Source organism: Manacus vitellinus, unplaced genomic scaffold (assembly GCF_001715985.3).
Source record: "Manacus vitellinus isolate BGI_N305 unplaced genomic scaffold, ASM171598v3 scaffold_0_pilon, whole genome shotgun sequence".
NCBI lineage: Eukaryota > Metazoa > Chordata > Aves > Passeriformes > Pipridae > Manacus > Manacus vitellinus.
The window spans coordinates 27,168,410-27,181,373 of record NW_021938789.1 but is presented as its reverse complement, the minus strand read 5'-3'; the positions used below and the strand labels follow the sequence as shown (position 1 = coordinate 27,181,373).

Genomic DNA, 12,964 nt, shown 5'->3' with positions numbered 1-12,964 from the left:
AAATAGTAAAAATTGTTAGGTATCTCATATGTCATCTTTGTTAATTTCATAATTGATTTTTGAAAAGTTCATTGTTCTGTTGGCTTTTCAAATCAGAAAAATACTAAGGTCAAGCTTTTTAAAAGTCTGCTGGACATGACTTAACTGATGATCCAGTTAGCCATGCAAATATATGTATCTGCAGGTGAAAACAGAGCTCTGTGCTTTCCAGCTCAGTTTGGAAACTGCAACCACACTTGGCCTGAAGGCCTCCCCCAGGGAAGTGATGGTGTGTTCCCCTCAGTGTAGTATATTCAGAAGTGTGTAACACTTCCATAAAGTGTTTTCAACCAGCCTTCCACTACTGGTGACTTTGTTTGGCAAGAAGGTCTGACTAGAGGTGGTGAGCTAAGCTCATGGTAATTGGGAAAACATGATGTAGTTGAAAGGTTGAATTTGGGTAAGAGGCAGTGGGATGGAATATTGTAATAGAGTAAATGTTTAAGAAAGACATGAGGAGAACAGGACAATGAGACAAGACATGAGGAAAAAGGACATTATTACCTCACCCTCTGCCTTCTCTAACAGGCTCCATCTCTACCTGCAAGTCCCACCGACTGGAACACTAGCCCTGAGCTAGAAATATATAGATGCCTTCTTGGCACCATGAAGGAATTTACTGACTTGGAGTAAAATGCAGCTCTTGTCCTGAAAGGAATTGATGTGAATATTACCCCTTTCCCTAAGCCCTAACTCTATGTCTTCCTAAACGACAGGTGTTAAGAGTGTAGAATTTGACAGAAAAACTCCCATGCTTTCCAACTCCTCCTCAGAGATTTAGAGGGGCTGGGTGTGGCTAGGTTTAATTTCTGACTATAACCAATTTGGCACTGTCAGTCTGGTTGTGTTCAGTAAGATCCCAAATGCATGTTATACTGTAAGTCTGGTCTCATTTGCAACCACAGAGTCACAAATTGTGCATTTATTGGAGCAAGTGATCAATTCACTAGGCCTACAAAATCTAAGTGTATATTGCTAGGTACAAGTGTTCCCGGGTATGCTACAGCACAGGTGGAGGTGCAAATCTTACTGAAGAGACATCCCTGCTTTAGGGAGGAGAGAGGAGCAAGCCCACTGACTGGTCTTGCATGGTGGTTGTACTCTCATCCTCTGCCATAGAGGATTTCAAACGCCAATTTATACTTTTGGGAGAAGTGTTATTGCCATCATAAATTGTGGGGGTGGAACAGCCACTTTGTATGTAAAAGAGGAACATTGAGAGTTAAAAAGTGAGACTACAAAGGCTGTGGGTCTTGCTCAAGGGAGGTACTTCCACTTAACCAATTGCAGAGATAAAGGTTAATCTGGCTTCTACCTGGTTACCCATCACCCCATTGTACCCATCACGAGGCCATCATGCCCACTGTAATCCCTCCACCACATATCTACTGACATATCTCATGGAAATCCCTTTACCACGTATCTCATGGCTGTAGGCCTCATTCCTACAACTGGTGTCTCATCGTAGCTTAGATTTTGTTTTGCTCTACCTTAAAGACTATTGGAAAAGTTGTACAGTAATATTCCTTTAAAGGACCAAGAAGAATCAAGACCAGAACCTATTAAATCTAAGGGAAGAGCAAACTCTGTGACAGGACTTTTTCACAGCAAAATAACCCAGAACTCAAGGAACATCCCTATCCCCCATTACTTTGAAGCAGATTAACAGAAGTCTAGTCAGTCATTTACAAAATACAACTGTGCAGATGCTGTAATTCACAACCTACAGGAAGAAGAGGCCTTTTTAATTTTTCAACAGAAGCATGAGCAATAAATCTACCTGGAACTGCAATTTCAATGAGCTAAAATAGACCAATCCTCTCTCACAAAACATTTCTACAAGACAGTGAAAAGATTCTTCCTATCCAGCATGCAGTCATCAGAGAACTCACCTGTTTAAATTTGCCTCCTCTGCATCCCTTTTGAACTGGCATTAGCCAGGTCTCAATCACTACTATACTCTTATGACCTGGCTATATGGCATAGAATGCTTTAAAGGGGCTTCTTTTCAACTTCAGGTGGTAAGGAGAGAAAAGGGACAAGAAAAAGGAGGAAAAGGGACAAGAAAAAGGGGGAAGAGGGACATAAAGTTAAAATTAATTTGCAAAAGCTATCAGATCCTAAACAAATAACATACATAGAAAAGCCTGATACAATTTAGGAAACAGTATTTAATTTTAAAAAAAGTACCAAATGCCTCTGGAAGTGAACATCAATTTGCTAACATTGTTTATGCTACACAATCTGAAGAGTTTCAAGTCTTGTTTTGCAAGCACCCTATAGTCATTTAGTATTCTGTCTTCCTCTGATCTTAAAGAGACTGCTACAAGCTGAAACATAAGCAGAAATGTTTTACAATTTTGTAGAAGTCTGTTTTACAAAATTCAGTCAAGAAATTTACTATTTGTTAACATATTTTAGCTAAAGTTTTGTAATTAACTCAAATTGGTATTAAAGAAGTTAAATTTCTCCAGTACCACAAATCTAGGTTTTCACACAGATTACATATGGTATATATGTAGCACAGAGCAAACCCACTCTTATTTAAGGCCAGAAAGATGAAAGCAGACTGTTCAGAATGCAGACTTCCTTTTGCATTGATACAGCCCCAAATATGCTCCCTTTAGGGAGCTGCAGAAAAAGAAATTTTGGAAGACTGGTCCCTTAGGCACTCAGCTTCAAGGTCAGAATACAAAATTTATTTTTAAACAGCTACCATGTTGATATAATTGCTTTATCAAATATTCCATGCACAAAATTAAAAAATTATCAGAAAAAACTGATTGTATTCTAAACATGCTTCCTACTTGTATGTAAAAAAGTGAAATGGCTGTTTTCCACAGTTTATGCCCAAAATTATAAAAATAGTTTAGGTTAATTTATAACCTAAACTTCTAGAACTTGAGTTAAGGAGAAATGTGTGACAACGCTATCATATAATCATAATTAATACACAAAGCACATTCTGAATCTTCTTTGTAAGATATGAAACCAAACTATTTACAAGAACTGTTTTTCTCTGCCCCTTCAGCAAAGAGCAATGTAGCACCAAATAGTTCTGATAAACGATGTGATCTTTCTTCAGTCTCCCCTTCCTAATTGTTTGCAATACTCAGAGCACTACTTTGAAATCTGCCTGTGCTTCAGCTACTCAAGTTTGCATTTCTAACATAGCCATACTACTCTTTACTTCTAATAACGGACATATCTAACTTTGAGATAGTTCATTGTGCCACACACAGTAGTAAACAGTTATTCAGATTTAAAAGTGTTATTTTGTACTAACACTGCATATAAATTGCAGATAAAAACATGAACTGAAAAATTCTTTTAGGAAGGGAAATAAAATTCTTTGGTGAGCATAGAGACAATACATGGAATCTGTTTCTTTGCATTAAAATCTTGTCGAGTTGAGCAGGACTCATACTCTGCCACTTTGCGATTCACACGAGTTAGAATCTGCATGAGTTCAAGCTTCCTTGCATGTTCCTTCAGCATTTTACACAGTGACTGAATAAACCAGGAGCCTTCAGCTGAATTCCTCCAGGAGTAATAGCCTGTGGAAGAGAGCAATGTCAAAGTGATCAGATGTAGCAGCCTTTGATACAGGACAGGTTAGCAATTAGGGGAACAACGCATTGTTTCCAATAGCAATCAATAAAAACTCAAAACCACCAACAAATAAAATTTAGGTTCTTCAATCAAAAGATTTTTCTAATCCTTTCATGTTTTATAATCTAAGAAAACTTTAAGTAGGTAGAAAATCAAAAGGCAGGAAAACTATCTTCACTTACTACTTCACAGAGTACATGAACACAAAGGAGAGGTGACAGTACAGATGGAGTCAAGATGCAAAATGGATTTCAGTGTCACTGTCTTCAGGACTATGTGCATGAATTAAAGACTGAAACCTACTTCTGCTAACTGGTAATGTAAAGGGCATACCAAAGGCTCTGCCTCTACTGATTTTGCTTAAGGATGCAATGTAAATAGAGATGATATGCAAATAATATGCTGGTGTTTACCAGCCACTTCTGGACATCTGATTGCTTTGTTTTCTCAGAATAATACCTTTTCCTCCTGCTGTAAATTATTTGTACAACCCTGATTAACTCAATTTCCAGCATATGAATATCTGAGGATTTGCTAGGGAGAAAGATGTATATTCAGGGTTTGGTGGGGGTTTTGTAGGAACTGAGAGTAGCAACTACTTCAAAAAGAAATCAAATCAGTGTAGAAAAAGTGATTGAGAGAAGAAAATCCATATTTCCATGTAAGAGTGTATTGGGTCTGTCTGAGATGGAGTTCATTTCCCCACAGCAGCCCTCACAGTGCTGTGCTTTGCACTGGTAGCTAGGAAGTGTTGATAACACAACACGGTTTTGGTTACTGCTGAACAGCACCGGCACAGCATCAGCACTGTCTCCCCAACATCCCCCCCGCCCCATCATTAAGATTGGGGTGGACAAAATCTTGAGAAAGGACACAACTAGTACAGCTGACCCAAACTGAGCGAAGGGATATCCCATACTAGTGAAATCACCCACTGACTGGATACAACTAAATATTTTAATTTTTAGCATCAATAGAGGCTCACATATAGACACAATCTCTCACCTGGAGCTGTAGAATATGCATACAGAAAGTCTGCTTCTACAGGTATTTTTTGACACATTGTTTCTTCTGATCCACTGTCTGTCTCAATACCGCAATCTAATTCGGTCCCTCTACAAGCCTATTTGGTGGAAGAAGAATGGAAAATAAAATTAAAAATAAAGAAAATAAAGGCAGGGATCACGATCAGAATATTGATTTTTTTTTTCAGGTTTTCAGATGATAATATTCTGACTAAAAAACTGCAAAAATAAAAAGAATTTACATGTCACATTTCCATTAGACTGACTCAGAAGAAAAGTAGCTAGCATTTATTTAAATCAACTACACGTTGTGGATAAGATAGGTATTAATTCAAAATTATATTCAGAAACTCTTTAAAATATTGGCTAAGTTTCTACTTAATCCATAGAATCAAGATAATGCAATCTCATCTATTACAAATACTGCCTACCTAATAGGGCAGATTGTGCCACTTTTAGATCCAAAAAGAATCTTATTCCAAAAGTAATTCCATTTAAATCAATTTTAGAAAGAATTAACTTTTTTGCACTAATAATTAGTGGGAAATGGTATTTTTTTAAGTATCTGACTGATTTGATGATAATTGTTCAGCTGTACATCACCTGAATGAAAAAGAGCTTGGGTTTTCCTGCTAAACTTCGGCACCTGTCACCTCTGAAAAGGCTTGTTAGTGCTTTCAGTTCAAGAGGGCCATCTGTACCATAGATTAGTCCTTCATCACCATGGCTTAGCAACACACAAACAAAACTGCTTCGCTTGCTGTGATCTTCTTCAGAAACTTGAAAGAAAAAAAGAGAATTACCTTAACTTCCCGCATTCCCTAAAAATTTTGAACATTTGATCCTTCCTATGTGACAGAAGTCTTTAAGAACTAATTCCCACATTTAGAAACATCCAACCAGTTTTCACTTCTGAACAAAATAAGTCTGCCTACTTTGCTTATGGAGGTTGGACACAGAAAACCCCAAATTAAAGGCCAAGCCTACCCATTCTAAGACGTGGTCACAGAACTAGGCCAGGAATACCATGAGGAAACAAAGAGAGTGTTTCGAAGACAAACCTCACTCATTCAGTAATGGTCGGTCTTGTGATCTGCGATGGGATTGATGGAAAATTCTGAGTTTTGGGAAAGGATGGAGAAGTCCTATATCTCTCTCCTTCCAATTGGAGATGCTTCAACTGCTTGGATTACATGGGAATTGAATGCAGCACGGAAGTTGCTGCTGCTGCAGGGACCTAGGTACTGGCAGTACCCCTCTCCTCTCACTTTTGACCTGTAGTGAGGTCTAGAACAATTTTTCAAGCTCTTTAAGTAAAAAATTAAGACATTTAAGCTTGATATAAAGTGTCTGTAGATTTATATCTTTTTTCCCCTTCATCTTGTGGTAGACAAAGAGCATAAAATAGATATTCTCCAATGTCTTTTGTTGCCTGACTTTGTGGGAATTGTACTTGAGGGCCAAGATGATTCTTTTGAATTTATGAAAAGATACAAATGTGGTTTAAAAGAAAGGATCCAAAAGGAACTCTGAGTGGTAACTCAATAAGATGCAAGAGTTTGTACATGAAAAATGTAACAGTCTGTACAGCTGAAGTCTTACTGTTTATTGCTTACCAAAACACTGAATCTCTATTCTGGAAAAAATTAACTATTTATATTTTTCTCAAGTGATGCACACTCAGGCATTTCTACAATCTATGGACAAGCACTGCATTTAGAAGAGTCACACTTTCAGCTACTGTCAGTAGACTGGTTGCAACTATACTAACAACTTAACCATGCCTGGGAACATTCTCTGGCATAAACATTAACCGGCACCAAAGAACCTACATCTATGTTAATAAACATTTCCATTAAAAAAAAAAAACAAAAACAAAAAACCAAGACCAGGATTGCTGCAAGCTAACTGGCTGTTGGGAATAATCACTGGATCACTTTTACCGTTGAATTGTGACCCGAAATAGTCTGGGAAAGCACTAGTAGGCATGACTCACAGTCACAGCAGAGAACTTTCCAACAGTTAACAGAATAGGTTGTGTTCCAGGGCTACCAATACCTCCAGGCACCATTTAATTTAAGGGTCTAGATGTCCAAACAAAGCAGGATTAACACAGTAGTATAAAACTCTCACTTGGGAGAAGGGTGTTTTGTTTCACAAGTTAAACAAAACTTGAATTGTTTCTCTAGAAGAGTAACTCACTCCACACACCTGCAGTTCTGGTCCCTTGATCAGAACCTCTCTTGGGCCACAGACCCCCTCTACCCCATCAAGCAGGTTTCTTTCCAACTCACAGAGCTTCAGTGATCCCAGGGTCAGAATATAAATCAGTCTGCATTTAAGGTTCAGCCTTTTTTCCAGCCTTCTTTAGAAGACGAGATAGGATATGGAGACAACAGTCATGGCACAAAAGATGGAGAGACAGCAAAGATGAATAAACATAGAAACTATGATGTACATGTCATCCTAGCAATAAATCACTGGAAGGTGTGAAATGTCATCTAAAGGAACAATGGAAGAAGAGATGTGAGGGCTAGAGATGTATTTGGAAACAGTTGTTGATTTAATACACACACTGAACATATTATTACTTACCTTTTCTCAATAGATTAAAAATGTCCTCACATGAAAGATCATTGTTGATCTTTATTTTATATCCCAACTTCATAAAAACCTCTCTGACACTTGCAGCATCCGCATCTGTACCTGAACGGGGTAGCATCCCTATACATAAAAGAAATGTGTTATTTTTTTATATGATACAGATGGCATGGTCTGACTGAGCCAAATTCTTTTCTCACTTATACGGTATCAGTCTGAAATATTCTATTATTCCAGATCCACTCAAACAGAAAAAACATTGTACTGTTACACAAGCACACCAACTCCCACTCTCTGTACCTGTATTGTAGATTTATCTAGATCTTATTTTTATATCTACCTATCTATGTAAGGACATAAAAAGAATTTTATTTGCAAAATAGAATTCATGACTTAAAGGCAAAGCAGACTTGTACTGCCTATCAATTTTTCTCCTGGTTACTGCTATACCCTAATGTGTTCCCTCTCGGCACATTTGGAAGAATGCACCAAAATGAATCATACCCATTCAAACGACCTGATTTTTTAATGCAGTCAAAATTGATCTGCATATTTAGTTTTGAAGAATAACACATGGCACTAATTTCTCTAAATTAAGGAAAAAAATTAAAAACTTGAAAGTAGTACCAGTACGTCTGTGGAAGTTCTTATTGTTTATTATTATGCATTCCCCCATTTCTGGATAATCCATTCTGTAACTGTAGTCTGGCAGAATTCCAGAGTCCATAGACTTGCTAGCAGGTAGGTTCCTTCTGCACAGAAACCAGACAAAATGTAGGCGTTAATTCCTGATCTCTCAATTTTCAAAGTAGTAACAACAACAGGTTATTTTAGCAAACCCAATGAAACTGGTAACGTTTGCTACTTTTTCTCTAGAAGTTCCCTCAGCGAGTTTGCTGATGACACCAAGATGAGTCGCTGTGGTTGACACCCTAGAGGGAAGGGATGTCAACTAGGCTTAAGAGGTGGGCCTGTGCCAACCTCATGCTCAACAAAGCCCAGTGCAAGATCCTGCACCTGGGTCGGGGCAATCCCAAACATGGATACAGGCTGAATAATGAGCGGACTGAGAGAAGCCCTGAGGAGAACTGGGAGGTACTAGTAAAAGAAAAACTGAATGAGCTATCAGTGTGCACTTGCAACCCAGAAAGCAAATTGCACTATTGGCTGCATCAAAAGGAGAGTGGACGGCAGGTCAAGGGAGGTAATTCTGCCCCTCTGCTGTGCTCTGGTGATACTCTATCTGGAGTACTGCATCCAGCTCTGGGGTCCCCAGAATAAGAAGGACATAGACCTGTTGGACTGAATCCAGAGGAATCCATGATGAAGATGACTGGGGGGTTGGAGTACCTCTCCTAGGATAGGTTGAGAGAGGTAGGGTTGTTCAGCCTGGAGAGGAGAAGGCTCTGGGGAGACCTTTTAGTGGCCTTTCAGTACCTAAAGGGGGCTACAGGAAAGACAGGAGGGGCTTCTGACAAGGACGAGTAGTCATAAAACAAAGGGAATGGCTTTAAACTGAAAGACAGTAAGTTTAGACTAGATATTAGGAAAAAATTCTTTACTGTGAGAGTGGTGAGGCACTGCAACAGGTGGCCCAGAGAAGTTGCACATGCCCTACCTCTGGAAGTGTTCAAAGCCAGGTTGGATGGAGCTTTAAGCAACTTGGTCTAGTGAAAGGTGTCCCTGCTCATGCCAGAAAGGTTGGAACTAGAGGATTTTTAAGGTCACTTCCAACTCAAATCAGCCTATGATTCTAAGTTACATCTGTGAAATCAGTTGGTAGATTTAAGTGAAGACTACTTGCCCAGAGGTTAAAATGAATGAAACTGTTTTGTAGAGTTATGCTCCCAAATAAAACTTTTGTTTCGGTTAAAATGTGCACATACATAATGAATTTTAATAAAAAAGTGAAGTGTCATCTGTATTTGTAGTAGCCTTCTATGCAACCTGTAACAAGCTTAAAATTTAGAATCAAGGAAGAACTGTGTTAAAATTATAATGCCTTTGCACAGGAGAATATGAAAACTTAGTTTAAGGATGCCAGCTATTACATCAACAAGGAAGCAGTTGGGTTTTCTTACTATCATGTTTTGAAAGCCATGTACCTGGAGCCAAGGTTAGCTCTGAGCATGCAAATCTGTTCTGAATTCTAACCGAAAGTCATATTACCATTGAATTTTCAAAAGTAAACATTCAAAACCTAGAGAGATGTGGCAGATGTGTGCTCCTTTTCTGCTTAAGCAATAGCCACCAGTAGTAGTCATGATGGCTGCATCTGGATGAAGTTGGACTTTGGGGAGACAGATAACACAATAGCTAAGGGCCACAAATCTTCCTCAACATCTAAGGGCTAGCTGAGCATGCACCATCCCAAAACATGGCTGGTATGCAAATACAACTGTAAGTCAATTATCTTACTCCATATATAGCATAAAGCCCAGGGCCCCCTGAGCTCTCCTGCATGGCAGTGGGCTGCACACCACGATCTCCCCTTTAACAGGGATGCCTCTCAAGATTACTCCTTGAGGCTGAGAGATTCCTTGCTGCAATAGATTCTTGGTAAGTAATTGATAGCATGCTAAACTTTAAAAGTCTCATTTGAGCACATGGGTAAGTGGTTACAAGACTGGGGGCCTATCATACTGTATTTTACAAATAAAAAGTCTGTAATACTCTTAAACCTGATTTTCATTGAAATATTAAAAAGAATGACTTCAGAACCAAATTAATTTCCCAAAGAGAGTATAATCTGATGACAGTGCTAGAGCAGTGTAACAACCAGCTGGCACCAGGAAGAACAGGCCTGCGTTTCCTCCCTTCGACCCCATAAGTTCTTCTTGCACTTCTGCTTCCACACACACAGCCCCTACAGCAGGTCAGCTCAAACAGCTGGACTGTCTGCCACAGGTTCAGGTCAGCTCTAAAAGCAGTTCAAGGAAAGGGGTGAACATTTAGTCTAGGGTGAGACACAGATGTCTCTTTTCAAGAAGAGCTAACCACCTCATAATCCTGTTAAGCCCAGTCTAGCTGCACCTCAAGTATTTTGCTTTTTAGTTCTTTGTACATGCATGTGGCCTGTTCTGTCAGACACTGTACATTTTCGAAGTCAATACAACTCTAATAGTTGTTTATTATTATAAAAATTTACCATACTTGAAACTTTTCTTCTTAGCATTATTTCTTCTATGGCTCTTGCCTTCAGTTACAGCACAAGATTCTTCAAGACTTAAATTGAAGACTTAAACCAAAAGTATCTCACTTACCCTTTGAAACCTGGAATAGATTTTGCATCTGTCAGATCTGCCCCCAAAGGTGGTCCATCTCCAATGTCTGCCATTATGGCTTTCAATTATCAGCTTGAAAATGTAAGAAAATAGAAATATTATGACAATTCACTGAATAACTTTAGCCTAGAAGTATTAGCAGACAAAAAAATAGCATCTCGGAGTAATTCCTACATATTTTATCTTTGAAAGAAGAACATGAAATATTTTTCTAAATTATTGCATTCTAAAAGAACTCTGGGAAAAAGTCAGACCAAATCATTGAAAAGGCCTACAAAAAGCAGGCTAAGAGACAAACAAATTAAAAACAATCTTTAAAATATTGCAATGTTCCTACATGCACTAGAAATTGAGAACCAAAAATCAAGCAGTACAAATTATTGGATATGTGCAAAAATTAACACAGAAGATTAGATTTTGGGTCATAGTATTTTGAGAAATGAGTAATTTCTCTGCATTCTGTTTGAAATGAAACATCACTGCATCCCATTCTAGCTGTGTATGTGAAGGCAATTGCAATATAAATTACATAAAACCACAACAATATAACTTCAAATAGTTGATGAAATGAACCCTATGCTGTGGGCTGCTATTTACTTTTATTAGAACACAGGACAATAAATTATGATGGATACCAAGCCAGAAATCAATTAAAAATCATTAAACCTCCCCCACAATTACTCTGTGTGTATTCATGGAACACATTACCAAAAGTTACCTTAAGCCCAAGTTTTGTAAAACCATTAACCATCATAAATTTAAATCACCACATAGGACAAAGTGATAAATGCTTAGAAGTGCTTAGACCTCAAGAAACAAACAAGGCACTAAAAGGCAAGAATTTAACAAGAACCTACTTAGCAGATATATTTATGGTAAAGAGAAATGCATAAACAACCAGATCAAGTAGTAAGGTTTACTGGTCAGATATGATGATGATTCTTATTTAAGGCTTAAGTTCTTTGGTGGCAAACTATATTTGCCATCTTACATCATCATAGTATTATTATATTAAGTCTCAACTTCGTATCTACAGAACATCAGAAACATCCATTTTCTGTGGCAACCATTACTGATGCATCAGAAGCACTAATCTGTTGATGTATAACCTTCTGTCTTTCCTTGTTTCTTAAGAAGACATTTACTTACGTTTTTAGTGACTTCAAAAGACCTTCAGGGTTGCTCTGAATACTATTTCTTTGTATATTGGAGCACTGATGTAATTAAGAAATCTTCCTCACCAAATTATTCCAGACTTGAGAACTGTATTATGTAATGCAGCAAACAGGAAATTTCCTGAAAACCAAATTGCACAAGTATTAAATAAGCTCAGTATTTTAGAAATAAAATGTCTAAAATACATTCTAGAAATTTAGAAATTTACTTTAAAGACAGTATCATGGGGCAGGAACTAAAGCAACAATGATAAACTTGACTGCATATCACCATGATCTGGATTCATTCATTCTAACGTCAAAGTCTAATTCATTAAAAGTTCCCTATGAGGAAAAAAGACAAGCAATTCCAAAGGTTACCTATGACCTGTGGCCTGACAGTGATCCAACCCTACACCTTATAACTGTGCACTGCCAATAAAGTCTGGTTTACAGTGACAACTGGTGTGTCCACGCAGCTCTAACTGAAGAGCAGAGCTTCTGATCCCTGGGAAGCAGAAAGAATGGCTTCCATTGACAAGAACACTAGAGTTCCCCTGCTCCTGCACAGCCCAGCTTCCAGGAGTTTCTCTGCTTCTTTCAACCCTCTCCCTACCACAGTCATCCTTGGCTTTGGTTTCCAGCTTTCCTGAGGTCTCAGCCTGAAACTTTTGAGCAAAATTTTATTTGTAGGAAAACATCCAACCAGATCGACCCACAATTCTGATGCAACTCAGTGCTGTTCGTTCTTCTGGAAAAGCACTATGTGCAAAAGCACAACCCAAAACCTTCACTATGAATGGGATTAATAGGAGAGACAAGGAAAAGGTTTATTTCCTTCCTCACTCGTTCTTTGTCTACCAACAGTAATAAACAACTACACCACATACAAAAGCACAGCATTATGTACGATCTCTATCATCGAAACTTGCCAGCAGGTGTACTGACAGCAGTGTAGCCATGTCAGCACAGAAATCAACTTCTGCTAAAACCCTAGGTGTTTATCCCAGCTTTCTGATACTGTGAAGATCTGCAAGTACATGAAGCACAGGGTGTAAACTAGTAAATGTGTGCCTACATGAGCTGTGGCCAGCTCCTCTCCATCATATGAGCCAGCCTGGGCTACCAAGAGCTACTTGGAGAAAGACTCACCCAAAGTATATGGCAAGCTAAGAGCTCTGGCCAACAGATCAGATCTTGCAATCATTAGGCAGGGTAAGTGGATCACTAGGCTGTCTTGAGTTCACAT

The 12,964-nt window shown here is 38.5% G+C and overlaps 1 protein-coding gene across 1 annotated transcript; it reads right to left on the bottom strand.

Annotated features, from left to right (window-relative positions):
• Positions 1-2,251: 2,251 nt before the first annotated feature.
• On the bottom strand, positions 2,252-11,854 carry CASP3 (caspase 3). The gene is made up of 7 exons (XM_008924770.3): positions 11,711-11,854; positions 10,541-10,633; positions 7,905-8,029; positions 7,272-7,400; positions 5,280-5,455; positions 4,657-4,774; positions 2,252-3,596 (listed from the first exon to the last, which is right to left on the bottom strand). The coding sequence occupies exons 2-7, from the start codon at positions 10,612-10,614 to the stop codon at positions 3,370-3,372; spliced, it is 849 nt and encodes a 282-aa protein (XP_008923018.1). The 5' UTR covers positions 10,615-10,633; positions 11,711-11,854; the 3' UTR covers positions 2,252-3,369.
• Between the last annotated feature and the right edge of the window lie 1,110 nt (positions 11,855-12,964).

Bases quoted from the DNA above. Each gene is read 5' to 3' on its own strand.
- CASP3 (XM_008924770.3), bottom strand. From the start codon at position 10,614: ATGGCAGACATTGGAGATGGACCACCTTTGGGGGCAGATCTGACAGAT. The intron at 7,401-7,904 runs GTACTACTTTCA...TTTTATGTATAG, and splicing joins GAACTTCCACAGACGTACTG to GGATGCTACCCCGTTCAGGT. The intron at 3,597-4,656 runs GTGAGAGATTGT...TCTCTTCCACAG, and splicing joins TGCATATTCTACAGCTCCAG to GCTATTACTCCTGGAGGAAT.